This window comes from Syngnathus scovelli, chromosome 13, assembly GCF_024217435.2.
Source record: "Syngnathus scovelli strain Florida chromosome 13, RoL_Ssco_1.2, whole genome shotgun sequence".
NCBI classification, from domain to species: domain Eukaryota; kingdom Metazoa; phylum Chordata; class Actinopteri; order Syngnathiformes; family Syngnathidae; genus Syngnathus; species Syngnathus scovelli.
The window spans coordinates 10,188,815-10,215,769 of record NC_090859.1 but is presented as its reverse complement, the minus strand read 5'-3'; the positions used below and the strand labels follow the sequence as shown (position 1 = coordinate 10,215,769).

Genomic DNA, 26,955 nt, shown 5'->3' with positions numbered 1-26,955 from the left:
GTTTGACCCGAGGGCATTCTGGGATACAATTGAATTGCGCTCGACAAATAATAGCATTAGTCTGCATCAAAACAGACAAATCGCGAAGGGAGGAGTCTCTTAAAAAGCATAGATTGGGTACAAGCAGATGAGAAGACGCGAGGAATGGTACGAGACGCTGTTGAGCTTCCGTGACGCGCGAGGACGTTTTTCAACTTTCATATATTTTAGAATAAACTTGAGAAAGTGAACTCACACGTCTTTCGGCCATGAGGATCCTGAGCAAAGAATTCCGCCTGCAGGATGTCACCGTCATGTACTTCACCGCCCTGGCCGCTCTCATGGTCATCCTCGTGGCTTCCTACCAGGCTCCCGCTCACATCACAACGGTGGAGCTGGCCCGTCCTGATTCAGAGTCATCAGAACCGTCGCCACCTGACCTGCCAATGCCCTTCCGGGTCCTGCTGGACCCGCTCGGCAAGCTCCAGCTGGCGTGGAACATCAGCTACTCCCGCCAGGAGGTCTACATGGAACTGAAGGTGGCTGACCTGAAGCACGGCGTGGTGCTGGGTATGTCCGAGCGAGGGGAGCTGACAGACGCTGATCTGGTGTTGCTTTGGGACTCTGGAAGAAAAAATTATTTTGGGGTGAGTCAAAGGACAATATCTATCTTTGCATTTAACTTAAAAAAAATGTTTACATTCAGTTTTTCTCTTTCACACATTCCTGAGCAGTAGAAAAGATTGAAACAGTAAACGAGTAACACTGCAGTGGGAATCACAAAGACATGATGTTGGTTGTTATTATTTCTCCGTGTCACGTTGTGGCCCCAGTGGAGCATAGAGCAGACCTCCATCAGATTTCGTCTTCTAGTTTGAGACAAATCAATGGCAGGTGCACATGTGGTTTGATGGTTCACTGGGTGTACACAAACGTGACCTCTGCACCGGAGGTCATCCCGGCGCACAAATGACACCCTGGTAATGAAGGAGGAGCGCGTCGGTTTCAGCTCAGCGCCGCCGTCAACACCTGTGCTGTCAACTCGCCGACATGTTTGGAGGCTGGCCGCCAGAGTAAATGATCTATACACTGGTGGTGTACACGCCATGTAATCAATGTGATAATCAATTGGGGGTTGAATGAGACCCGTTCATCTTCATTATTTATCTAACTGGGACCATTCGTCTATTTTGTGCTGGAGTCTATCCCAGCTGGGTAAAAGGAAGACCACACCCTGGATTGGGCGCCAGTTAATAACATTGGTGTCCAACTTGAGGCCCGGGGGCCAGATTCGGCCCACCGTCTCATTTTATGTGTCTCAAGCAAACTCAAACAATTAAACAAAATGTAGATTTTTATCTTACCATGTAAGAGAAAATTTGAAGCAACCATCAAATGCAATACAGCACTACACCATTTTTGTGGACATAAAATGGAGCAGTCGATATATTGTATCTTTGTGCATGAGGGCATAAAATAGTATATGGATGGATTTTGAGATGTGTGCAGGCTGTTACATTTGAGAAGAGTTATATAAGAGGAGGAACGAGATAAGTATAGCAATAGATCTTAGGTGCTATTCCAGACTAAAATGCGAAGAAAAATGTGAGAAAGATAACAAGTGGATGGATGCACCTGTCATAAAGCACACACTGTGGTGACAATGATAAGAATATATATAATGAGATTTAAAGCGCCTTTAACACGTCATTAAAATCTATTTCCATGCAGAATGCTGAATGGTTTTGACACAATTCCTAATGTCTCCCATTTGTGGTGTTTTCCTTCAGGACGCCTGGAGCGACAGTGAGGGCAGAGTGACGCTGGACAGCCAACAAGACTACGAGCTGATAGAAGCCAAATGGAAGTCCGGAGGCTTCTACTTGCTCTTCAAGAGACCATTTAGCACCTGCGACCCCAGAGACTACCTCATTGAGGTTAAATGAAATAATAGATTGAATTACATTTTAATTATTGCAACAATTTTCTCATATATTAAATAAATATAAATTAAATTAATATAAATAAATGTATTATTTATTTATTTTTTGTATATATATATATTTTTTTTTTTATTCCATTATTTATTTATTTATTTTGTAACATTATACATTTGCTTTGCTTAGGAGGGAACAGTCCACATTATTTACGGCCTCTTGGATAAACCACTTGCCTCACCGGAGCAGCTCAACCTCTCTCGCATCCACATGGGTCTTCAACGCATCTTGATGCTCCGCCCCGACACGCCGGCTCCCGCGTTGCCCCCCGACGTGCAGACGCTAGACGTGGTGTCGCCCGACGTGGTCATCCCTACTCAGGAGACCACCTACTGGTGCTCCATCCACAAGCTGCCTGAAAGAATGCCCAAGAATCACATCGTCATGGTACGAGGGGGTGGCGAAGGGGTGGAGATAGTTCACAAGCTGCAATTATACTGCGGCTTTTTTTGGCAGCATCTGGAGGAAGCAAACAGCAGATGGACTGTCATGCTTGGCAGGAAGAAGCGTACATCAAGGCAAATGCAGAAACACCATGAATTTCATTCCTGCGCAATTCTGTCTGATTTACATACAGTATACTTTACATTTTGATGACAGTAAAGTGACCTGATAGTTTGGCTACGAAAAATGTTTCATAAACCAGATTTGAAGCTTCAGATGTTTATGATATTCTATTTCTTACATAACGGGATATTTTCTTTCTTCTCCGCGTCAGTACGAGTCGGTGATAACGCCAGGAAACGAGGCCATCGTGCATCACATCGAGGTGTTTGAATGTTCGCCGGACGACGGTAATGTTCCCGAGTACAGCGGCTCCTGCGACAACAAGATGGTGCCGGCTAAACTCAACTTCTGCCGGCACGTTCTGGCCGCCTGGGCCATGGGTGCTGAGGTATGATGTACTTTGAATTTTTTGCTATTAATGAAGTGATTCTGTAACTTAAAATGTGATAAACAGATCAGCCAGAATCCAAAAAGTCTGATCCTCCCGATAATAGAAGCGCCATCTAATAAGAGCGGCACTTGAAATTCAGTCAAATTTATTTGGGCGCAGTCCTCGACTGTATTCATTGGAGACCAACTCCTACTCAAATAATGTGAAAGCCGCCTGGAAGTATCTGCAAAAAGTCTATTATTACGGCTGTGCCGCCAGTCGGTATGTGGGAAGAAAATTCACATGCAAGGAGTCACACACAAAGCCTTGCACAGCATCACACACACAAAGACAAAAACAGATATTTAAAGTAGAAATTCCATTATACTCAAAAACTTTTTGTGGTTTATAATTTGTTTTCTTTGTGGAACTCCTGAAATATCCTTGCCCCCCCCACTGCCACCCCAAGGTAAAAAATCCTAGCTCCGCCATTGTACAAGATTGTTTTAAGGTTGTAATATTTTTAAAGTTTGCACACTGGCTAGCTTCTATTTTTAGTCTTACATTACATTTAAAAAATTTAGTAGGCATCATCATGAGACTCACTTTTGAAATGGACACGATAAGGTATTAACAGTTTTCATGGAGTGAGGCTCTAAATAGTTGAAAACTGCTATGGTCGACTAGTTTAAGTAATAGATAGTCGCTAAAGTTTAGCGTAATAAACAGAAGCTAGAGAGCAGCCAGCGGAGCGGGCCAGCAGGCAGTGGGGGGTGACACATAAAACAAAGAGGACAGCGGAACGGGGAGCCTGTCACCATATTTCTGCGCTCCCCAGCCAGGCTGCTCTCTGATTGGATTATGTGTCAGCCAAACAAGAACAAGCGGGATGCCTCGCTTGCCTTGTGTGAGCGGTGAAGACGAGATTAGGTGGGAAATATTCAGGCCTCTTTCATCACCTCGTAATAGCGTTGTTCAATTCTCCCCGGCAGCGCCACAAAAAGAAATGCGACCTTGCAAAAATAAACAGTTGTGTATGTGTGTGCAGAAGAGGCTTCGAGTCTTCAAATATTTTTGCTTTGGGAAATAACGTTATAATATAAAAATAACACTCCGCAATTGGATCAACAGAAGGCATGTGCGCTTGCATCTGGTGCACGATTAAATGATGTATTAAGATTAAATCGAGATTTCCCGACGATAGGGATGTGGATACCCCAAAGGCTTTTGTTATTTCATGGAACATCAGCGAGAACTGGACAGAGCCATCTTGCGTGTTGCCAAAAATATGGCTCGGTCTTTTATGGTTCCGAAAATTAGCATTTTTTTTTTCGGTTGCAGTATTTAAGCAGAAAATATTTAAAATTGTCATTAAGTTTTACTTTTGGTAACATTGGTGTCAATCAAAATGTCGTCTGTGTTTTTGCAGGAATTCTACTACCCTCCCGATGCAGGCCTCCCTATTGGTGGACCAGGTTCCTCACGGTTCCTCCGCCTGGAAGTCCATTACCACAACCCTCTTCTTATATCCGGTAAAACACGGGGGCACACATGTGATCACACACTCCAACAAGCAGCAGGAGAGTGTTCCTGAGAAGCTGCGGGCTAATTTCCAACAGAGCAATTCATTTTAAAATTTCCAGATGACGCTTTTCATCTGGGCCATAGTCATTATTGCAGACTATTCTCCTCAGGTGACCTTCAACACCTCGTCCGCATATTCTAGCTTTTTCATATTTTCATATATTCTCACTGCTCTTCAATATTATTCTATTCAACTCAAGGAAGGCTAGAGCAGATATACTGTGGACGTAGTCCTACGGTTAAAATGCTTTTTTTTTTTATTAGCATAAGCCACAACGCCTCCATCAAGTTCCAGTGTTGGCGAGGAGTTTGAATGCTGTTGACAAACACGCAAACATGTAGCGCACTGGGGAGATAATTATACTCGCCTCTTCTAATGGAGGGGGATGTCAATCAGCAGTGACGGGGCTAATTTATGTGTTCCTTATTATCCATGACACAACAACATCTGGCAGGTTGACTTTTTTCTACTATTTCATATCAATTACTGAATTTAGTTTCTTAATTTTTTTTATTACTTTTTTATTATTTTTTAAATTTATTATTATTTATATTATATTTATATTATTTTTATATTTTGGAGTGATTTTCTTATAGTGTGCGTAAATTACTGTGCGAAACGAGACAAAGAAAATGAATCTGTGAAATTATATAACACAAAGCAGCACCTGTAATTTTTAAAATTTTCTACACTATTAGAAGTGAAACCACTCGACTACGTCCGGCGGGCTGCTGGCCTAGATTGCGTAATGTTTCACTAGAAATACATTGTGCGGCAGATTTAGTCAAGACGAAATTGTCTTTTCTGCCTCAAGTTAATGACATCCTGAATTCTTTCCTGTCATCCCCGCCTCAATGTCCTCTAACAAAGCTACGAGAGAAAAAACAAGGCCCGCCTTGAATCATTCACTCATGAATGCTTATGAGTCCTGCTGAAATTATTCTGCCCTGCGAGCATGTGAATATGTTACAGGGAGTCAATGGAGCGCACGTGAAGCACATTAACGATCCGCGACGTCGTTGCGTGCAGGCAGACGTGACTCATCCGGGATAAGGTTACATTACACCCCCAGTCTGAGGCGCGACGACGCCGGGATCATGGAGCTGGGCCTGGTCTACACACCTATCATGGCCGTCCCACCTAAACAACACGCCTTCTACCTCACTGGCTACTGCACCTCGAAGTGTACACGCGCTGTAAGTACACGCGACACATACTGTGTTTGCAAAGTGTGGGTCGAGTACCAATAGTCAGGGGCGGAGCTAAGATGTTTTCCTTGGGGGGGCCATGGGGAGGGTCAAGGATATCGCAGGGGGCCCGCAAAACATTTTTTTATGTTGGAGGTAATAACAGAATCTATTTCTCATCTGCTTTGATAGGCTTTGCCTCGTGGCGGCATCTTCATATTCGCGTCGCAGCTGCACACGCATTTGGCGGGCCGCGGGGTGCGCACCGTCTTGGTTAGGGAGGGCAAAGAGGTGGAGGTGGTGCAGGAGGATCAACATTTCAGCACCCACTACCAGGTGAGACACAGTGAAGCCTCTCTTGCATGACTTGTGTTTTTTCCACATATTCAATGGTGTGTTTGCAAATCTTTTTTTGATCCATTTTTCTTTGATTAAATTATTTATTTAAATTGATAATAATAATGTATCATTAATTCACATGTCAATATAAGTTCAAAATTATTTAATGTAATTTTACCTCGATTTGGTTGCCTCTGCTCAAGCTGTCGACCATCACAAAGAGTCTTTGTCATTGGAATGCGGCTGACAGACGAACGAACGAACAAACGAACGAACGAACAAACAAACACACGGAGATAATTAACACTTCTAATGGAGGAGGACGTCAATCAGAATGTGTGCTCCTCAAAAAACATGTGACCCAATAATCCAATATTAATTGAATTAAACATTTCTACACTTTTTTTATTGAGTCTATTCAATTTTATTAATCGGTAATGAGGGTTGATTTTTAATGTTTTAGTTCATCAATGTTTGTATGAAATTAGGAAGAAACATTTGTCAGTATGACTCAGCACAATCTCTTTCGATCAACATCTGCTTTTGCTCTCATCATCACAACAAATAGCAAGCAACGCCGAACATCTGTTCTTTGCATTGCCATCCGAAGGAAGATGAATTAAACATTACGAGCGTGGCGCAGAGGAACATCTGCTTGTGCCTTGAACATCACCAGCCCACCCGAGTGGTGCTGCTGTCTAAGTACTCAGCCTCATTAGGAATATTCCGACACGCCGTCCATGATACTACGAAAGCTTCAAGTGTGGCGACACCTTGAACAAATGCTTGGAGAGATATAAAGAAATAGCGAAAATCCATTTTTAGAAGCACAGTCATTCTACTTTAAATTTATGAACACCCTTAGGTGCGATAATTAATTATTCACTTAATTAATCCTTATGCCGTATATAGTAAGAAAAAGAAAGAACATCTATTTCTACTGTTTCCTCCTGCAGTGGTTTAATTTAGTAGAGGTAAAACATTTAATTCATTAGACTATTTGTGTAATGGTTTATTTAGGTTGTGTTATAGAAAAGATATAAAAAATATATAATTATTTGTCATAGATATTTATTAGCATTATCCATTTCTTGATATTAATTTGAATTGATTCAATCTGGTTCCTTGTCCCTATTTTTTTTTTCTTACAGACTATTCGAGTTCTGAGGAAGATGGCAAACGTTTTACCAGTGAGTATGAAGAGACCAAGAATTTCAGAAAAAATAAATAAATTAAACTCGACTAGTATTGACTTTACTATTGTAATATTTATTTTTACTCAAGAACATCAGAGAGATAGCAATCTCAAAGGGTCCCATTGATTTTGTAAGTTTAATAGAGTAGATTTTGGAACACGGTGGTATTTGGGGCATAATAGGAAATACCATAAAAAAAATTAAAATTTTGGGATTTTGTGCTTTGTGGTGCATAGTAAAAAAAAAACTATGTGCTTTTCCTGACAGGGTGATGTCCTCATAACAAAATGTACTTATAACACAGAGGATAGGGACAAACCCACAGTGGTGAGTAGCCAATTACAACTCAAATTAATTCTATTAAAAAAACTAAAACGTTTTTTAATATAAATTTTCATTCATCGATTCCTGCGCAAAAATTTTAACATGGCATACCTTGGTCATTTCATGTCCGTTTTTTCTGGGGTTCCTCAGGGCGGTTTCGGCATCATGGAGGAAATGTGCGTCAACTACGTCCACTACTACCCTCGCACTCAGCTGGAGCTGTGCAAGACCCACGTGGACTTGGACCACCTACAGAAATATTTCAGCTTCATGAACAGGTAGTGTGCAATCATCCATTCATCAATCAATAATGTACTTCCCAATCAATCCTGTGACATTTTAGATTCCAAGGAAAGGATCAGTGTGTTTGTGGCAACGAAGGTGTGACAGAGCAGTACTCCAAATTAGAGTGGGACGGCTTTGCCACGCAGGTGCTGGATTCCCTTTACAACACGGCGCCCATCTCGATGCACTGTAACCAATCAACTGCTCGCCTCTTTCCTGTGAGTCTCACAAACACACACCAAAATTTGAGCTGACATTTGAAATGGATATATACAAAAAGGATACATTAAAAGCGAAGCGTGAAGAGTCTCAGTCATCAAAATCATGTTCTCTTTTCTCCAGGGAGATTGGACTAAGCAGACTCTACCTGTGGTAACCTCGACACTCAAAAAGCCGCCTTACCCTTGTGAGGTCGGTGTACGCCCCACCAGTCGCCCGGATGTTCCCCCAGTCTGAGCCAAGCCAAGCGGATTGAGCCTAAGAAGGAGGTTCCACTTCTGGGGCAAAATTACACTGCGTACATTGTCTGTGATCATTGATGACTTCCGAGTTTAATTATACGCTTATACGGAAATACACACTAGCTTGTTGTTTGGAGTATTGTGTTGGTATAGGGAAAAAAAAAAAGAACTGTGAAGAAAAATCTATTTTTTTTTAAACTGCAGCTGTGAAAACGGACTAATTTTAATCTTATATGATTTGTAAATTGACCAAATAATTTTTTAAAAAAGTCATTAATAATATATGGAACCGGTCGATGTTTTGACAATGGATGTTGAAGCAGTTGCCGCATTAACGATATGGAGCAGCCGCTTGCTTCAATAGAAACACAATGAGACACAATCAATCAAACAAGCAGGATTTATCCAATAGAAATTGAAAACCCGATAGGCCATTAGAAAGATGAATTGCCGCAGACAGACACGCTCATCTCAATTAAAAACTAAACGCGCCACAATTCAATTTCTTTTTGTAAACAATTTTTCCACATAATTAGACAAGAAGTCGTTCACAGAAAGTCTCCGGTGGTTCTTATTCATCCTGGACATTAAATGTAAAAGTGATTAAGACTGCATCAAAAAATGTTTTTCTGTTTTTGTGCTCAATGTCATTGAAGTCAGACTGAGCAAGGAATTTTTTTTTTTCTCTCCCTCAAGTCATGATTCTCATAATAGACATCAGTCATCTGTAATGTGACTCAAAGAGCCTGCAGGGGTAGTCGTGTGTAACTGGCGAATGTTATACCGTTGGACCGCATAGGATGGGCCACAAACAAGGTTAGCGATGTACTATTGTGTATACTTTTGAAGTATCCTGCCACACAAACTGAAATTACCATTTGACTGAGAACAGAGATTGTTGTAAACCTCCAAATTGACAATGTAAAGCTCTCATTTCACTTAAAAGCCGTTTTGATTTCATTTTGTCTTGTGTTTTTTTTTGCATTTTATGGCAGTTATTTCTTTTTTTACTTAACTATTTCCAATGCAAATCAATCAACACATTGGTTGTATAGTCTAAGTGTCGTCTTGAGGTAATTAGCCGGAAGAAAACGAATTAGCTTGAATTAAGACATTTCTAATAATCTAATTTTCTTTCAGATTAATTTGGTAACTTTCTTGTATTTTTAAACAATTATAAAATCATTTAATGCGTAAACTCACTATTAAACCCGAGCAGCTACACATAAAAGCCGAGGGCAGAAATGACCCTTAGCGATGGCTCATTCAGATTGGATTCATTTCATCTCAGAACCGTCAGCATACATTAATATCAAGCCTGTCAAATCCCCATCCAGTCACAGCATGGATAAAAGTTCTGTATTTGCCTGAGATTTGATTGAAACCTTGCACCTGCAAGTCAAACATGTGAGGAGGAGGTTTTCACTCAGGTCGATGTCCATGTCAATCGTAGATGCCTTTCACGCGCTTGTTCTCGGGGTCAAATGGAGATCTGATGTGGGCTGTAGCCTTGTACGTTACTCCCATTCTCTCCAGGGTGAACTCGCCGCTCTTGATGAAATCAGCACTCACCTGAAGATTGGGAGAAATTATAATGAAGTGAAAACAAATTGATTGGTGGCAAAAGGTAGCACTGAAAAGCTTCTGACTGAACCCGAATTGTGAAAGATCATAATTACCACTCCGCCATCGGGATTGCGGATGTAGCCATAACCGATTGTCTTGTCGATATAGAATCCATAGTCAGCCCGCCGTAGGTGACCAACAGGGACACCATTACGGAAGATTGCCTCCAGGCCAAACATTGGCACTTTCCTATAAGTCGGAAAATACCTAAGAGTTAATTATCTTCGTACTTAGGGGATCCAAGCATATTACATGAGGGGGCAGTGACCCTGACGAACCCCCCTCTAGCTCCACCAGCGTATTACAGTTCGATATTGTCTGATTCAATACTGTCAAGGTCTACGCAAGCTCGACTGACTCGTCGATGGTGAAGGAGACGATGCGTCTCCTGAGGCCTTCCTCCTTCTGCTTCTCCAGCCGATGGCGACCCTGAAAGGGGATGGAGCTTTTCAACTTGCAGGTGAAGGCTAGCCCCGCCTCCAGGGGCGTGTCATCCGGGCGAAGGTCGGCGTGCCAGTGGCGGTACCCTGACAAAATGGCGGGTGCTTGTTATTCAACAACCTAATTACCATAATTTCATTAATGGAGCTGTTCAACTCTGCAAAAATGCATTCATAATAAATAAAGGCCGTCCTACTCAGAAATGATTTCACACTCCAGCTGAAGTATTTATATCTCCATAATAAGGCTAAAAATGTTGATTGCTCCCAGCAGACTTGAGTGTCCACGTTACCTTTCTCTATACTAAGCGAATCGATGGCTCTGTATCCTGAATTGACGATGCCGTGCTTGGCGCCGGCGGCCATGACGGCGAGGTAGACGGGAAGGCACGAGTCTTTGGGAACGTGCAGCTCCCAGCCCAGCTCCCCGACAAAGGACAGACGCATTGCTCGTACCTAGAAGAGAGCGACAGACGAGGAGGCTTAGAAAAGATGCGGCATGCCTACACACACACACGCACACAAGCATCCTCAGCCAAACACAAGCACACAAATGCACACATTTAATCTCGAAGCTCCACATTGAATTGCATTTGAATAGTGTCTGTACACAGAGGAAGGAAGCCAGGAAGAGGAAAAGCAAAATGAATAGAAAGTACATAAAACACAGTAAATCAGGAGTAAAGATGCAATTATTATCTTTGTTTTATAAATGACATGTCTAAAAATGCCTTAAAGGACATTTAAAATTACATTTTGGAGTTGAAAGGATGGAAGACGGGAGGGGAAAAAGGACTTTTATGCATTTAAAACTGGCGAAAGGCAAAAAAATGAAAGGCGAAAATCTGGATTTTAATAGAAAAATGGAGCATTTGAAAATGGTCTGCTCCCCCTCCTATCATCATTCTAATCTTGCAATCTCTGCAGCAGAGAATTCAGGAATCCCAAAATGGGATGAGGATGGCTAGATAAAATCTCAACAGCTCGTTCTTAGAAAACAGACACTGCATGACGACGCTGGGGTAGATTCACTCACTTTACATGGTCCCTCATGGGAAATTGAATACGAACAAATCTGCATTCCGAAATAGATTGTGTTAATCCTAAGAGGTCCCTCTGTATTGGAATAACGCTTTGACAAGAAGGCAACGCTAAAGCTCAGAGGATGGCCTGATAGCAAAAATGAGTTAGTGAGCAAATGAGGAAAAAAAAAGTGTGAAATAAGGAGAGAAATGTCTCCAACAGTTTCCCCAGTGGGCGCTGTGACAGTTGGGCCATCTGGCCAGCCAAGGTTCACCCTGGGCCCCATATGTACATGTCGCCCTGCGCGGTCACAAAAGTGCACGCTCACAAATCTGCACGCTTGCCGCATCAAACACACGTTGCACATGAGCAAACACAAACCAAGAAGAATTCAAATGTCCTAAAGCGGCACACTCGGTTCCTCTAGCGAGTTATAAGGGGGGTGGGGGGGGGTTCTCGCAACACTGCAGCCATTAAAATGTCACCCAGACAAGACCAGTAAGCAGCACCAACGCCGCACAAGCAACACACTTGTGTACATGCGCAAACATTGCGAGAGAAATGCCGGCTCCAGTCACTTGTGCCTTGAATAATTTACGCAAGAGCAACCAAGACAGCGGGCTCGGGCATGTGTTAGGCGCTGCATGAGCCGGAACAGCACGTTTGCTTTGGTCGTAGGCCAATGACCGTGTTGGTCAGTTTCAAAGACCAAAGTTCCAGTAATTCTTACTCTGACATACTGGCTGGGCCATTACAGGGGAAAAAAAATCATCCTAATTATTTTGATTGATTTTTAAACTTGCTGTATGGCACATCATAGTTTTTCTATGATAGTGAGAAGCCAAAATGAAAATCCCAACTATATTTGGATTAATGACCCACCCCTAGTCGAAATTGAGCAGCAGTTGAGCTGAGAAGAAAATTAAATCAGGGTTATTTTGAGGTCATCAAATGCATCACTTGCAATTAAAAGCCGAGCCACCGACTGTGTGCTCTGTGCGAGTACGTGTGTGTGTTCTCACCTGGTGGCCGGCCGCTTTGACAACTTTGTGGGTGGAAAAAGGAAAGGCTTCATTGCTCAGGTCTGTGTCCAACACCTCTTGTAGCACCTCTCGACTGGACAAGGCGAGCAAACAAGGAATCATTAATAAGACAAAATATATTTTATTATTATTGAAAACTAACTCATACATTTTATACATTAAAAATAAAATAGAAAATATTTTTATTATTTAAAACTAACTCATCATTATTTTATTTTTATTTATTTCAGTTTTTATTATTTAAAACTAACTCATCAAATGTTTTATACATTCAAAATAAAATGTTAAATGTCATCAGTTTGTTAAAGAGGGCACAATGTAATACGAAAAGCTGCTTTTTATGGGAAGCTCACTTTGCCACACTTTGAAAATCCTGCTCTCATATAAGACGTATTACACTAAGATAGATGTGATAAGACTTAAGAGGTAAAAGAAGAAGAAGGGGAGAAAAAAAAAGAGCTCACGGCTCACAAGCAATCTAAAAAGGTGCTCCCATGATAACCTCTCCCACTAACACACACGCATAAAATCGATATTACATAAAAATGAGTCAGCGGCAAAAAGAAGCACTAAGTTTAGCTTACTTTGCTTCTTGTACACTTTGAAAGGGGGGGAGTGAAAGAACTCAATGCCTCTGAAGGATATTTTTGCAGGAGCAAAACCAAATGTCAGGAAGCCACAAGTGAAGTTGGGGGAACATGTTGGATTTTTCTCAAAAAGCTATCGATTCAGTCGCAGGCGTGCAGTGGTGCGTGCGGGGCCCTGTCGTCTCACTTCTGCCCTCCCTGAAGCTACGCTTTGTTCATTGAACTCGAGAACACACGAAAAAGAACAATTAGCTATAAATAAGCTGTGAAAAGGTTGAATGTGCTCCTTCGTGAGAACTCGCAACCACCAATCGCATTTTTGGACATGCTAGCTTATCCGCGTATATACAGTATTTTTATTTCAATGGACAAATGACTTTGGGGGTTCCATTCTATCGTCTTTGGGGGATTACACATGCATCAAAAACTTGCACAGTAAGGTTTCTATTGATTAATAGAAGCGTGCATTCAACATAACACAGCACTTGGTGTCCGACTGAATTCTCACGAGACCCCTTATTAAACACGGCCTCTGATAATTCCAATAAAAAAAACATGCAAAACGTACACGTTAATTATCATAACTTCATAAATTCCACTCTGGAGATAAAACATGCCTTAATTACTTCATATGTTCACACCAGTCAAGAGCCACTCAATAATTCCCATAGTCAACATTCAATTAGTTGTGTGAATCTATAATGAAATGAGCACACACACACAGACACACACAGACACACACAGACACACACAGACACACACACGCGGTTTTAGTGTGACAGACTCCTGGAGCTAGTGACGCACTTGATAGTGCTTTGACGCAAACGTTCACAGCAAGAGGAGAAGGTGGAGGGCGGGTGTTGGGGTGAGGAGAAGATTATAAGAGTTGGTTGAGGATAAAAGAAAAGTGCGGCTGGGGGAGAATATAGCAAGATCAAGAGAAGATGGAAAAAAAATACTCCTCAAGGGGATGCCATCAACACAACATATAAGTAGAGCAGAATGTGACGGAGTGTGAATCCAAAGATTGGAGCCGTTTCGGAATATGTGCGCTGGTTAAAAGCTTAAAAACGTTTCGTTTTTTATTTAAAATCAAGCCATTCAAGTCCAATGAATAGCTGGAGTGCATGTTTGCCCACCTTACCTCTTGGGTCCCTGGATGCTGATCATGCCCATGTCCTCTGAGTGGTCCGTTAGCTGGCAGCGGAAGCCCTGGTCCTGGAGAACGGTTCGAATGTGGTTCCAGTTGTGCTCGGCAACGCCGCCTCCGATGGCCAGGTAGTACGCATCACCTTCGGTAAAAATTATAGAAATTCAACGACTAAAAAAAAAAGGTCACTTTCTGGCTTTAAAAAATATATAAAAAATTAGAGGCAGACACAACCTGTAATTTAACAGTCGCAAACTCCTGATGTCAATTTTCCAGAAAAGGCGGGAAGTAATTTGAAGGACAAATGGAACAAGACATGACACTGAAGACAGGATTTTTTTTTTTTTTTTCTTTTTTCTTTTTTAACTTACCATTTGACTCAGGTGCCAGCGGGAGGTTGGCGGCTCCGGATTCGAGTCTGCTCACTGTCAGATCAGCTTCCGTCCCTCCTCTTGAATTCAGCATGCAGGTATACACAGTGGAACCTGCAAAACACAAACACACAAAAATATCTGAAATACACTAAGACAATAAAAAAAATCAAGGGTATTAGAATTAAGCTGTACCAGAAAAACATGCTTTTTTTTTTTAGTTAGCTTTTCCATACATTGTCAGAGCACCTTTGAGAAAATCTTTTTTTGCCACCAATGTATCAATAGAGTGATTTCTTCAAAGGCCTATCCCCAAACCTCAAAGGAGAACACATCAGATCTGCCTCGTTTGTCTTGACACACTTTTGAAGCCCGTGTGCGATTCCTGGCAGCAATCTTTGTCAGAAGCTGTACCAATAACACGTAAACCCTTTTTTTTGTTTTGTTCCTTAGCTAACGCGGCTGAACGTGAACCCCTATTAAAACGGAAATGTCAACCGAGCGCATCACTGGCAGAAACAGTCACCGCCAGACCGCCGGCGACATCGTGTCGAATGACATCTGTGTATAATTTCAAGAGACATAAAATGCGCCCGTCACCCGGCTGGCTGGGGGACATGCTAAACCGTGACTGTCCTTCAGCCATCACGCACAGCAAAAGGTGATTGACATGAAACATGGACGACATCTTGTGTGTCTGTGTCGAATGTATACTCTGGGACAAACAGTTGCTGTTGGCTGCATTTTTTTTTAATCAGAGGAACTTGATCCTGCCTCGCTAAGTGATAAACTACTTCATTTCACAACACTACGGGCTCCGAATGCTTAATTGGAGGTGATTGAGAAAATGTACTGCTCATTTTGATGTCTCGCCTCATTCCGAAACTGTCAATCCTTCTCCACCATCTGTCGCTACCTTCCACGTATACGAGATGCGTTGGCTAGTCACACCGACCTGGCTTCTTGTTGACATCGGCAGTGAACAGCCAATCGGCTGCTTTCTTGGCATCTGGACCGGTGAGATAGAACTTTCCAAAGTAGGACATGTCAAACACGGCAACGGCGTGCCTGCACGACAGGCACTCGCTTTTGATCTGCATTTGGGGAAGATGAAGAAAAACATAATCTACCGTGAGCACTCAAGAACCAAAACGCTCATATCTAACCCGATGGCCAAGCTCATTCTTACCACATCGTGATGCGGTGGGAAGTCAAAGGTGTACTCCTTGCCCAGCAGCTCATTGTATTTATACTGCTGATTCGTCTTGATGTCATAGGCGCCATAATAATCGTAATCTTTAACCTTCCCAACAACACAGATAAACAAAAACGAGGAGAGGGATTTGGAATTACTACTCAGTCCGATGTGTCTGCACAACTACAAACTTCATCCCGTGCTGGGATTAGTTTGGATTTGACGGTGCAAGTGTGGTTTTAATATGTGTGTGTTTGTCTCACAGGAGCTTGTCCGTCCTTGGTGAACCAGCCCGGTCTCTCCCAGCCGTGTCTCTCCTGGAAGACGCAGCCTTGCTCTGTCAGCACCTGCAAAGAAAAGGCAATCGACAGTTAAGAGGGAAGGAAAAAGCTTGCAGAGCTCAGGGTATGATAGTCAAGTGATTACTTTGGAGTTGGATGGGGAGGTTGCTTTTATTTAAAATAAAATTAAAAAAAAATAGATGCTTTTTGCGATGGTAGTAGAATACTTTTTCCTTCGAAACACACTCTCCTTTCCAGTAATATATTTATGTGTTTTCTTTTAAAACTGTGAATCATGCAAGATTACGCCGATAGCCATGCGGGATAAAAATATCAGTCCAAAAAAAAAGAATAAATAGACTGTCTGACTAAAATCAATAAGCTCACAAATTACATAAAATGTCTCCTAATTTTTTTGATATGATGGAACACATCGGAATAAAATGCTTCACCTCCTCCTCGCTGGAATTGACAATCGCCCACAGTTGCTACTGTAGGTGTCTGATGTGTTAGCCGTCTCCTGCCAAGCCTTCCCACACCGAGCTATATTTACCATCTTTGCTACACAGCAAACGTGCAAGCAGCCACGTCAGAGAGGCCCCAGTTAGTGTTACAAAAGCGGGCTCACGGTGCCTCCGAAAATTACTCCATCTAATTAGTTTCAAAGGAACAAGTGAACACTAAGTACCCCTATGTCGTGGTGAGACCAGTATCGCACACACACGCGCGACTCATTTAGGCAATAATGGACTTTTTTTTTTTTTCCAGGGCTGCTACTAAAACTGTCAACACTGCTCACCGGCTGAAGGAAGGCCAGTTGCTAGGTGATCTCTCTTCGCAAGTGATTAGCGTGGGTCTTAAAAGGCTCCGAGACGAAGGTTAGAGCAGCCTGGTCGCGCAGGAAAGTTACTCTCGAGTAGCAAACACATGCTCGTTAAGATGGGGGTGGAAAAGGTGCCATAATTAGAATGGAGAAAGCTGACGTTAACACGTGACCACTCGGGCCGGGGAATAGTAAAACGGGAGCATGATGCGTAATCGCGTTTTGGAATTATCGAAGCAAATTTGAGTGCAGTACAAGGCAGCGACCAGCAGAGGCAGTGTTGATTTTGAACTAGTTTGCTGGTGAAATTGGCAAACATTACCTCCTTTGCCAAAGTAATGAGCTCCCATAAAAAAAAATACAAAATAACAGTCGACAGCAAATTTGAGTGCAGTACAAGGCAGTGACCAGCAGAGGCAGTGTTGAGCCTGAACTAGTTTGCTGCTGAAATTGGCAAACATTACCTTCTTTGCCGAAATAATGAGCTCCCATAAAAAAAAATACAAAATAACAGTCGACAGCAAATTTAAGTGCAGTACAAGGCAGTGACCAGCAGAGGCAGTGTTGAGTCTGAACTAGTTTGCTGCTGAAATTGGCAAACATGACCTCCTTCTTTGCCGAAGTAATGAGCTCCCATAAAAAAAATTATAAAATAACAGTCGACAGTAACAAACGTTAGTTAACGCAATCTGTTGTGGAGAAAAACGCTGAGCAGCATGTACAAGGACAGACCCTGTCAGACAACGTGGCAGTTAAATGAAGTCAGCAAAGAGGAAGCAAGACTAAGTGGGCCATTAATGTTTAAATACGACGGCGAGGATCCATTAGGAATTTGTGTCGGGCGTAAAGGGAAGTTGAAAGACATGCGAGACTCGGCGAGTGGAGATAAGTGTGTCATTTATAGTCGCCATGGCGGGATCGCATTAATAAACGTAGCCACGGAAGAAGAGTGACACGGCTAACTGCCTGCTGCTTCAGCCTCAATCGTTTTTCTGACCGCATGAAAAGGCAACAGAGGGTGAAAGGATGAAGGAGGGACAGAGGAGAGAAATGACAATGACAAAGGAATTAAATGAGACGCTGGCTAGACAACAAAAAAAAGTCAAAGTTTGACGCGGGAAGACATTCATCACAAACGCGCACTTTGACTGCAAACGATACAAGCAATGACGCACCGACAAAAAGTGTGGTACGCGTTGTTATTGCCGACCAATGTGTTGCTAGTTTACTTATTTTAAAAATAATTTATAAAGTGGCAACAAATAAGAGAGACTGAAGATACAACATTCACTTCTCTCGGACCGACTGGCTCGCTGCCATAAGCTTGTCACTTGTGATGAAGTGTTAAATCTCAATTGTACACTTGTGATAGTCAAAGTTAAATAATGAGACGTGGGATGTTTCTTACCCCTTCTTTCTAACATTAACACAGAGAGAGTGTTTTGTTTTTAGCAAATGGTTAACTACAATTAATTAAGCTAATGTGCTACTGATTGCATTTAATTTCCAGGAAAGCTAATTAAGATTTTAATGTGGCGACTGTTTGGACTCTGGATTTAATACCTTCAAATACAAATTGATCTCAATGGGAAATATTTTAGCATGCTGCCAGTGTATCGAGCAAACAAAACTTTTAATATCAGTCTTTCCGTCAGCAGGCATTATAAAATATGCACTAAGTGTTTGTGCTTGTGAAGCATAGCTTAAAAGCTGTCAGATACCTGATGGAACGGATCCTTCCTCATGTTTCTGCTCGCCAAGGGCTCATCAAACGGGAACACCACGGAGTAATTCTTTGCGTACGACTCGTGGCTCCGCTCTCTGATCCAGCGTTGGTTGTCTGTCAGCGAGTTATGGAAACGCCTGACATGGAAATTCAAACAAGCATTAAAAGTCACAATCGTGCAGAATGAAAATCTTTGCCATTATGATACATTGGTATGTTTTTTTTTGCACATACCTAATATCATATCCATACATGTCCTTCTCAGGGCGGCCGTGGATAATCCAATGAGCTAGCTCGCGACCACAGCCACCTCCCAACATCATACCTGGCAAAAATGAGAGAATTTAAATTCGTTTCCATAGTCAAACTATTGCTAACATGCTGCCATTAAAATAAGCAAAGAGAAAGTGAATAAAATTAAAAGAGAAATTCACATCATGATTTTATTGTGACCTCCTGAAAAGAAGCATTTGGGAAGTTAGTTGACCCCGACACTAACTTCCAATTTAGTATTTCAGCCATCTTGGTCCCAACAGAGCAGCATTAATGAGTTTTTCCCTCGAAGCGCCCCCCCCTCCCCTTTGGTTCCCTTCTTAGCAATTTGCATATGTGTGTGTGTGTGTGTGTGTTACGACACAGCATCAATATGCAGCAGCGCAACCCGAGTGGCCTTGCATCTTTCTTTCATCCCCCCATCAGCGCTCTCTCGCTTTCTCTCCATCTAGGATCATTTCACACATCTGCCAGTGTCGTCACTCCGGGGCCGGGCCGGAGGTGGACGTCTGAACGGATGGATGGTGGGGAGGAGAACAGCGGGATGACAGAGTTCTCCCGAGACACTTGGACAAGCAGTGGGGCGAGGTGGCACTGATAAATGTCACTCGAGATAACCGGGCTGACGTGCAAGAACGCATCGGCGTGCGAGTGTTCGTGCATCCACTCATCTCGTCAGGACTCCTCGTTTCCTCCTCGACTGTCTGCGTGCCGCTCTATTACCGTTCGCTCGTGCTGCGCAAACATTTGTTCCCCACTGTGTCTCTATCTGTCTCTCCCGCTCCTTTCTCATGCGCCACTTTTACAAACGCTCAGAAATTGAGTTTGAATAGAGACTGGATTGCCAAGGAAATGATGGGTTGACGTTACAACATACAAGAACATTGTATAAAATCTTTTTCCATGTATTTCTTTTTAAAACCAGCTGAAGAAAAATGTATTTCAACCCTATTTGTAACCCAAATGTCAACGTCAAAGCTTTCCTTTCGATAATAACATTGTATGTCCGCATTCAAGCCATTATTCCCTCTTCTGCAACACTTTTGATAATACCTCTACCATTTTTTCCAAAATAGACACAAAGCAAGTACTTACACCCGCTTTATTTGCCTTAACCACCATCTCGCTGCAATAATAAGCTAGCATGCATGCGACTGCCCGCTTTGGCAAAGACCCCAACTTCATCCACAGCTGTACAACGCATGGCTTCCTCTGGTTGCACACAGCTTGATGGGACCATGAAGGGCAGCTGGGGGAAGGCTCGTGAGTCAGTTGGCATACATTGTTCCGCCCCCATAAAAAAAATAAAAAATTTTAAAAAAGGCAAATGAGAGGGCACTGCAGCCCGGATGCATTTTCCACAAACAGTCATTACAAGCCTGACCTCATATAAACTTCATGAGAGTAGAGCGCCACAAATTATAAGTTATTTTTTACCCCATTTTACTGTGATTTAATTTTTTCAAATTGGTAATAGAAACCATCATGCAGGTCTTGATTAACTTGTTATTGTGGTTTCACTTTTTTTTTTTTGCATTAGCGAGTCAAAATCTGCTAAAAAAGCGTTGCAGCACTCAGACTAATTGCACTTATTACTTTTCTAAAAGCATCACTGCCTAAAGTACAGGCAATTTTAAGTACCGTACCAAATATCACTGAGATGAAGGTGCTAATTATTGTGATTATATAAAATGGGGCGACATGGCAACAGACATCCAGTGGTTAAAAGCAATTACATGCCCATAATCATCAGTACAAACAAAAACTCTTAAGAGTTCTGACCGATGCTCTGACATCGCCAAGGTAATTCAATGTTGCCTGGCAACGAGTACAATTACCGAAAAGGAAGCACTTGAAGCAAGTGCTGAACTTTAGCCCGGTGGTTTCTCCCAAACCCAAACAGTGCGCCAAGTAAGCCGCTGTGTGACGTGAATGTGTTCTGTGCGATAAGAGATGTGAGATGAGACGGCGGCCGGGCGGGGGGGGGCATTTTTCAGAGCGAGACATCAGAGCAAGTATTTCATAACGAGACTTCAGCTTTAGCCCAGGCTAACGGTGGATTGTTTTGTGGGTACTTTCTCTTACGCCGATGACTTTAACATTTACACCTCCGCACGATGCATCTTTCTTGACGCTGACATTTCTTCATATCTCAAGTCAGAGGTGAACTCTGTCAAGTCACTTAATGGAATGACACTTTTAACCTGAGGCACTTTTGGATTACTTTGTGTCTGTCAGAGTTCAGGTATAATAGTGGGGAAGATTAAAGGTCATTAGTAAATTCAGAACAATCATTTGGTTATGTAATGTTTTTGTTTTTAATGGCCTTATTTATGATTTCTGGCTAATGTGTGACAACTGAGTGATAAGAAAACAAGCACAAATATAATGTAAAAATATACAATACTGTATAAAAATAATTTACAAAAATTAATATAACAAATATATATAAAAACATTCCATGGGAAGTTTATAAATTACAATAAATAAAATACCTACACCCTAATAGTCACTACTTTGATGCCGCTGTAGGATGTTGTACTTGATTAAAGTTATTAGACCTTTTCAGCTATTTTCTTGAATTTCTTTAAAGACCATCAACCCTCAAATCCCTGGAAATTTACATTTCTGTTGGCAAGAACTATTTATTTAGAGTACGCTTAATTAAAATTCCCTTCTCTGTCAAATATGAAAGCTCATCTTGTTGTTGACTTACAAAACGAGAACATCATGTAAATATGCACTGCTTTGCACACTAGCAAACAAATCTGTTTATTTACTTGTACCCAATGTTGCGCAAAATGTGTTGTTCTACAAAAAAAAAACTTACCAGCACTGTTGAAGCCACAGCCCAAAAAGAAACCTCTGACCTCTGGAGCCTCTCCCATTAGCGGCTTATGGTCTGCTGTGAAGGATTCTGTAGAAAAAAGAAAAGACTGAATTACACTAGCAGAAGAAAACAAACATTACTTTATTTGATAACTAATATTGCAAAATATTGTAGTACTATAACAAAGTTATGGTCATTAAGATTTAATTTGAAATTCCCTTAAAGTAGGCCTACATGGTGATGTCATCAGACTCATTTTCAGACAGACAGATCTTCCTAAACCCATTAGTCTCCCCTCATCACTAATTTGCATTTATTATAATCTTTCCATTTTTCCATATTTATTTCATAATTAGGTATGAGTGTTTCTGGTAGAATCACAGATAGATTCTATTCATTTCTAAATTTGAATGTGGGAGATCTTTTTTTGGAAAAAATGAGTCTGTGTATGTACCTGGTCCACAGACAGTGGATTTAATACCAGTCTGTTCTAAAACAGGAACTCTGTTGATAGCGCCCTCGATATGTTGCATGAATACATCCCAGTCCAAGTCAAACAGGCTGAAGGCAAATTTATCAGAAACCTGAAAAAAACAAAACAAAAAAAAAACATTAAACATTTAAAATAAATGTGAAAAAAACAAATCTGTTTTTTCGACGCCTCATATGTGGAAGAATTTGACATGTTTACTGTTTCGGACAGAATTCAAGAACGATGCAGCCCAGGGAGTTTTGTTTTCTTACGAAGCACAGCCTGCTCAAGTGGAAATTGCTTTTGTCCAATTGAGCAGAGTCCTCCACGTCCTTCCCAAGACATCAATCCTTCTTACTTCGCCCTCTATTCTCGCTATTGCCGTCTAACTCTCATCTCCTCTTTCTCCTCCAAAGCGATCAAAGCCAGCGCTCGGCTGCAGAACAAGGAGAAAAGATTAAGAAGTGGCTCCGGCACGCATGAATCACGTCGGCGGCATACGCCACCCGGCACAAAGACGCTAAGTCACGAAAGATGAAGTCGAACTGTTTGATCGAGTCACTTCGGAAAGCCGTCACACGAAGGCAATTTGCACTTATGGGCCGCCCCATTAGGTACACCTGCACAAATTCATAAACCCAAACTGAGGAACTGCTAATCTGCTTTGATAAAGAGATAAGAACTAACACACCCATCCAACTTTGCTAGAAATAATTTATCTTTGTTCAACTACCTTCGCCAGCAACATAGAGCGACAGCAATAATGACTGAATGTTCTTTCAGGTTGGTACTTAATTAACCTGTGCACTCATTTTTTTTTCACTCCAATAAAGGTCAAGAAACAAAACATAATTTAAAAAGTTTCAAAAAGGATGACAGCATAATAAATTGCACACACGCTGAGGGTTTGAGTCAGTTGAAAGAAGAACAGATGAAACGGGCAAGGATGTGAAGTCGACAGAATGAGCTACGTGATGTATTTGATTGTTTGATTAACATGATAAAAGCCAACGCTCTCTCACTAAAAAAAACATTGCACAAGGAGGAGAGATTTGCACAACTAGGAGTAAAGAGATTCATTTTGATGTCTGCATCAAAAGTAACCCCCTGTGGTATTGCGCTGCGTAGAATTGTGTAATCAGGGTGAAATAGAAATTCCTTCTGAAATTGTTTGAGGATGCTGAGATGCAAGTCATGCCAGTTTATGATGTCACTGCTGAAATACAATGATGACATCATACAGCACATTAAGACAGGGGTGTCAAACACATTTTTGTCACGCATTGTAGTCATAGTTTCCCTCGGAGGCCTTGAGTTTGACACCTATGCATTACGAGGTTACACAACAGTTTACCTCATCCCAAAAGATAGGGTTTTGTTCGTAGCCACCCACGGACAAGGCGTCACCTTGGAGACGCAGGTACACTGATGCATCATGGTCCCTCACATTTGGCATATTCTGCACAGATGGAACAAAATGTTAGAACACCTCACCTTCACAAAAGGACAAAAAAAACAAATGAGAAAGACAAAAGAAACCGCCAGCTCGGGCCACTTTCAAGCAAAGGTCAGGCTCGAGAAACTACTAAGACATTGCAATAGGTAAGCAGAGCTGCATTAAGATTAGCATCAGCTTCATTGCTCAGTGTCAACATTGTGGAGGTATTTTCAGTCGAATGTAAAAGCCCTCGCCACAAATGAGGCATTTATCATTTCCCTTTAAATGGTGACATAATTTACAACCAATAATACAATGGATGAGAAAAAAATGTGTTGTGAATCAAACTGTAAACTCACCAAGAAAACTTACTGTCGTCATAAATCAGAGTGACAAGCAAATAATTTTTCCCCGACAAAATATGACCAGTTAAGTCGCCCCCGGCTGGCCATTAGAAAGAAAGCACTTTTTAGTGACTGTGCCTACATCCACTACTTTATTCCATTTTATGGAAGCGTGTGTGAGTGCGTGATGGAACAGTAATGCTGCCTAAGCTCCTCTTAAACTAGATAAGAGACACGAGTTCTGGCTTAAAAAGCATCAGCCTCTGGAGGATGAGCACTGTTACACATCTGCCCACTGGCTCGGTGCACATTTGCTAATTTGATACACATGACAAAGTTAAGTAGTGTCACTTCAGATAGGACTTGTAAATACACGGCCAGCCTAATACAATTAGAATATGTACACACATAAAAAAAAAACACACAAAACCAGCTGAGGTTTTTACACGTTACATTTAAATGGCTACAGTGCCCCCTGCTGGTTGTATCAAGAATTTCTACCAGTCAGCATAGTGTAAAAGTACCTGAATGCCTTCAATTCTCTCTGTGACCACGTAGGCGTGATGCATGGCAACGAGGGGCACCTTCACTCCAGCCATGTTCCCCAACTTGGTGGCCCACACTCCTGTGCCATAAGTACATAAATATCACCTTCTATTCCAAATATATGCAATGGTAGCACTCCTAACTTTAGCATTTACTTATTTGCATTTTGTGTGTCTGACAAACAAAATATTTGATTGCCTGACCTGCACAGTTGACCACACACGGTGTCTCGATGGTGCCGTGCGGGGTCTCCACTGCCTTCACCCTGTTGACCCCGAGGTCATCTGCGCGCACTTTGATACCGGTAACAGGGCAGTTCTCAATCACCTGATTTAGGAGGGCATCACAGAAATGGTAGCTATCTGCACATTGTGATATGATATGATGAGTAAATGTTACCGTGGCTCCCCTAGCAGAGGCAGCTCTGCTCAAGGTGGTGCAGGTGCCCGCAGGATCCATGGTACCATCTTTGGGCACGTAAAGGGTCCCATAGAGGTCATCAACGTTCATCAGAGGATAAAGGTCCTTGGTCTCAGCAGGTGACAGCACATGGGACTCAATACCGTAAACTTTCCCCAGCTGGAAAGTAAAGAGTGGTTATGGCTTTGTACATTGAGAAGAAACATTTTCAAATATGCAAGAGGAGTCTCTACGGTGGAGAATTGCATTGCATGAGTTGAACTTGAGACTCTTGGCACCGGTAGACTCAAAGTAATCAAAGCAGTTATTATCTACATGTGTTACATGTATAGAACCAAACGGCAACTTTATTTTTAAAGCATCCATAAGAAAATGCAATAACTGGCAGTTGTGTGACAAAAAAGTTTCTATTTCGTTTCTCACCGACATGAGGCGCTTGTACTCATCCAGACGCTGCTTGTTAGAGGCGATGAAGAGTCCTCCATTCTGGATCCAGCCAGTATGGAGGCCCGTCTCTTCCTCCAGGTCTTTGCTGATTACGTTACGCGTATGGGCCAGCAGCTCCACTTCAACGTCGCTCGGGCGGAGCTGCCACAGGAGGCCTAGAAGAAAGGCACAGAGAAACACACACAGAAACATTTTCTTTGGTCAATGCACCTTCTCAGTCACAAAGCCCTGAGCATCTCCCGGTTCTTGAAAAACCACAAGCATGCCCAAACTGTCAGTCTATTACCCGCTGTGTGCCAGGTGGTTCCAGCAGTTAGTCGGTCCCTCTCCAGCAGAACCACATTGGTCATGCCCATTTTAGCAAGGTGGTAGACGGTCTGACAGCCCAGACTGCCTCCACCGATCACCACTACATCAGCTGACCTGAACAAAGAGACAGGAGAACAAATTATTGTGACGTCATAGAAACCGAATATGGTTAATCCTATGAATGCAAACCTCGGTAAAGGTTTAGTTGGCCCGGATGTGACTGTGTCATCTTGTTTGAGTGTCTTCTCATAGGGGACGCTCTTCTCTGTGGTGTGCTCAGAACTGTAGGTCCGACAACTTGTGCGGCACAGTGGGGCGGTGAGCGGGGGGCGCGCCGCCGACACCAATCGCCTAACTGCAGTCCCAAGAAAGGCCATGGCCTCTGTGGAGTAAAGAGGCAGAAACCAGATGACGTCACGAGAATGCGTAGTGTGTGTGTACAGTATGTGTGTCGGTGTACTTATATTTATGTATGAGTGTATATAAATGTATGTATGAACGCATATAAAATAAATAATACGCAGTAAAACTACTACTGCTAGCAAACTATTTATTTACAAACTTTCAAGCCAAGCTGAGGAGGGCTGTCACATTTTTCTTCACTGTGACCAACAAATGCTGACGAGAAGAAACGCGCTTTAATGATCGTTTTCCTACAATTATATATATTATAATTAACCTCGAAAGGCTTGCAAGATGCATGTAAGTAAAGTATTGCAGTGATTAGAAAGCGACTACCGTGCAGCACATGCAAGCACAAACAAGCCTGATCGGCATTACGTGGCACACAACTGCAGCAGCCATGACACTCGTCAACACTTACCGGAATGAATAAAAGGAGCAAGTTCAAAAAGCTTTGGAGCTGTGTAAGTGTGTCCAGAGGAGATAAATTACAGGTAAAATATCGGAGACTTCCTGGCAATCCACATGGACGTATGTCCACAACGTGGAGCTGGCTATTCGTTGGCCACGCCCCTTTCCTGTTTACGAAACGAGTGGTGTCAACCGGACCGATCGGTCAAATTCCGCCCGTTTTTTTTTTTGCTAAATGTATAACTTCAAACCTAGTCTGTGAAAATTAATAATTACTCTAAAATTATTTTAAGACACGAATTTGCAAATTATTAGATGCAGACATGTTTGAGTCAAAGTAACACAAGTGAAGTCAGGACACAGTCAATGCATAATAAAATGCCATTAAAAACCTCCAAAAATGCATACATAACATTTATGTGAAACCCCCACCTGCAGCCTGGCAGCCAATGAGGAGCTTACTTCAGGAAGCCTCCTGCAGAAGGAGGTTCTTTCCAGTTGGAATCCACGGCAACAGGACTAGAGCAGCAGAATCTCACAATCTTCTGCATTTGCACCTCTGTCAACC

At 42.1% G+C, this 26,955-nt stretch overlaps 3 protein-coding genes and 1 long non-coding RNA gene across 5 annotated transcripts in view; 2 read left to right on the top strand and 2 right to left on the bottom strand.

Annotated features, from left to right (window-relative positions):
* fam163ba (family with sequence similarity 163 member B, genome duplicate a) overlaps positions 1-385 on the bottom strand; it is a 12,325-nt gene extending 11,940 nt beyond the window's left edge. Inside the window, exon 1 of the mRNA XM_049739221.1 lies at positions 236-385. The gene's annotated coding sequence lies outside the window, so the exon portion shown is untranslated. The remainder of the gene's footprint in view (positions 1-235) is intronic.
* dbh (dopamine beta-hydroxylase (dopamine beta-monooxygenase)) lies at positions 249-9,190 on the top strand. Its single transcript, XM_049739057.2, has 12 exons — positions 249-626; positions 1,770-1,916; positions 2,106-2,363; positions 2,695-2,871; positions 4,283-4,385; positions 5,468-5,634; positions 5,818-5,961; positions 7,116-7,154; positions 7,428-7,487; positions 7,635-7,762; positions 7,828-7,987; positions 8,112-9,190. Exons 1-12 carry the CDS (start codon positions 249-251, stop codon positions 8,223-8,225), a joined length of 1,875 nt encoding a protein of 624 aa, XP_049595014.1. The 3' UTR covers positions 8,226-9,190.
* On the bottom strand, positions 8,617-26,955 carry sardh (sarcosine dehydrogenase). Of its 2 annotated transcripts, none has more exons than XM_049739018.1 (22): positions 26,820-26,955; positions 25,764-25,956; positions 25,552-25,688; positions 25,242-25,420; positions 24,798-24,977; positions 24,602-24,725; positions 24,377-24,477; positions 23,425-23,529; positions 22,053-22,182; positions 21,599-21,685; positions 18,730-18,820; positions 18,491-18,632; positions 15,929-16,012; positions 15,660-15,773; positions 15,426-15,564; positions 14,471-14,584; positions 14,094-14,241; positions 12,342-12,435; positions 10,590-10,752; positions 10,215-10,383; positions 9,910-10,045; positions 8,617-9,802 (listed from the first exon to the last, which is right to left on the bottom strand). In XM_049739018.1, exons 2-22 carry the CDS (start codon positions 25,949-25,951, stop codon positions 9,674-9,676), a joined length of 2,754 nt encoding a protein of 917 aa, XP_049594975.1. In that variant the 5' UTR covers positions 25,952-25,956; positions 26,820-26,955; the 3' UTR covers positions 8,617-9,673. The 2 variants fall into 2 exon arrangements, with proteins under 2 accessions (XP_049594975.1, XP_049594973.1); XM_049739016.1 differs by lacking the exon at positions 26,820-26,955 and adding an exon at positions 26,398-26,567.
* On the top strand, positions 15,985-21,308 carry LOC125980168 (uncharacterized). The gene is made up of 3 exons (XR_007485541.2): positions 15,985-16,070; positions 16,715-16,824; positions 19,221-21,308. It is a non-coding gene; the product is annotated as an uncharacterized lncRNA (long non-coding RNA).

Bases quoted from the DNA above. Each gene is read 5' to 3' on its own strand.
- dbh (XM_049739057.2), top strand. From the start codon at position 249: ATGAGGATCCTGAGCAAAGAATTCCGCCTGCAGGATGTCACCGTCATG. The intron at 1,917-2,105 runs GTTAAATGAAAT...TGCTTTGCTTAG, and splicing joins CCAGAGACTACCTCATTGAG to GAGGGAACAGTCCACATTAT. The intron at 5,962-7,115 runs GTGAGACACAGT...TTTTTCTTACAG, and splicing joins ATTTCAGCACCCACTACCAG to ACTATTCGAGTTCTGAGGAA.
- sardh (XM_049739018.1), bottom strand. From the start codon at position 25,951: ATGGCCTTTCTTGGGACTGCAGTTAGGCGATTGGTGTCGGCGGCGCGC. The intron at 24,478-24,601 runs GTCAGGCAATCA...CTTATGGCACAG, and splicing joins GTGTGTGGTCAACTGTGCAG to GAGTGTGGGCCACCAAGTTG. The intron at 9,803-9,909 runs GTAATTATGATC...CCCAATCTTCAG, and splicing joins GCAATCCCGATGGCGGAGTG to GTGAGTGCTGATTTCATCAA.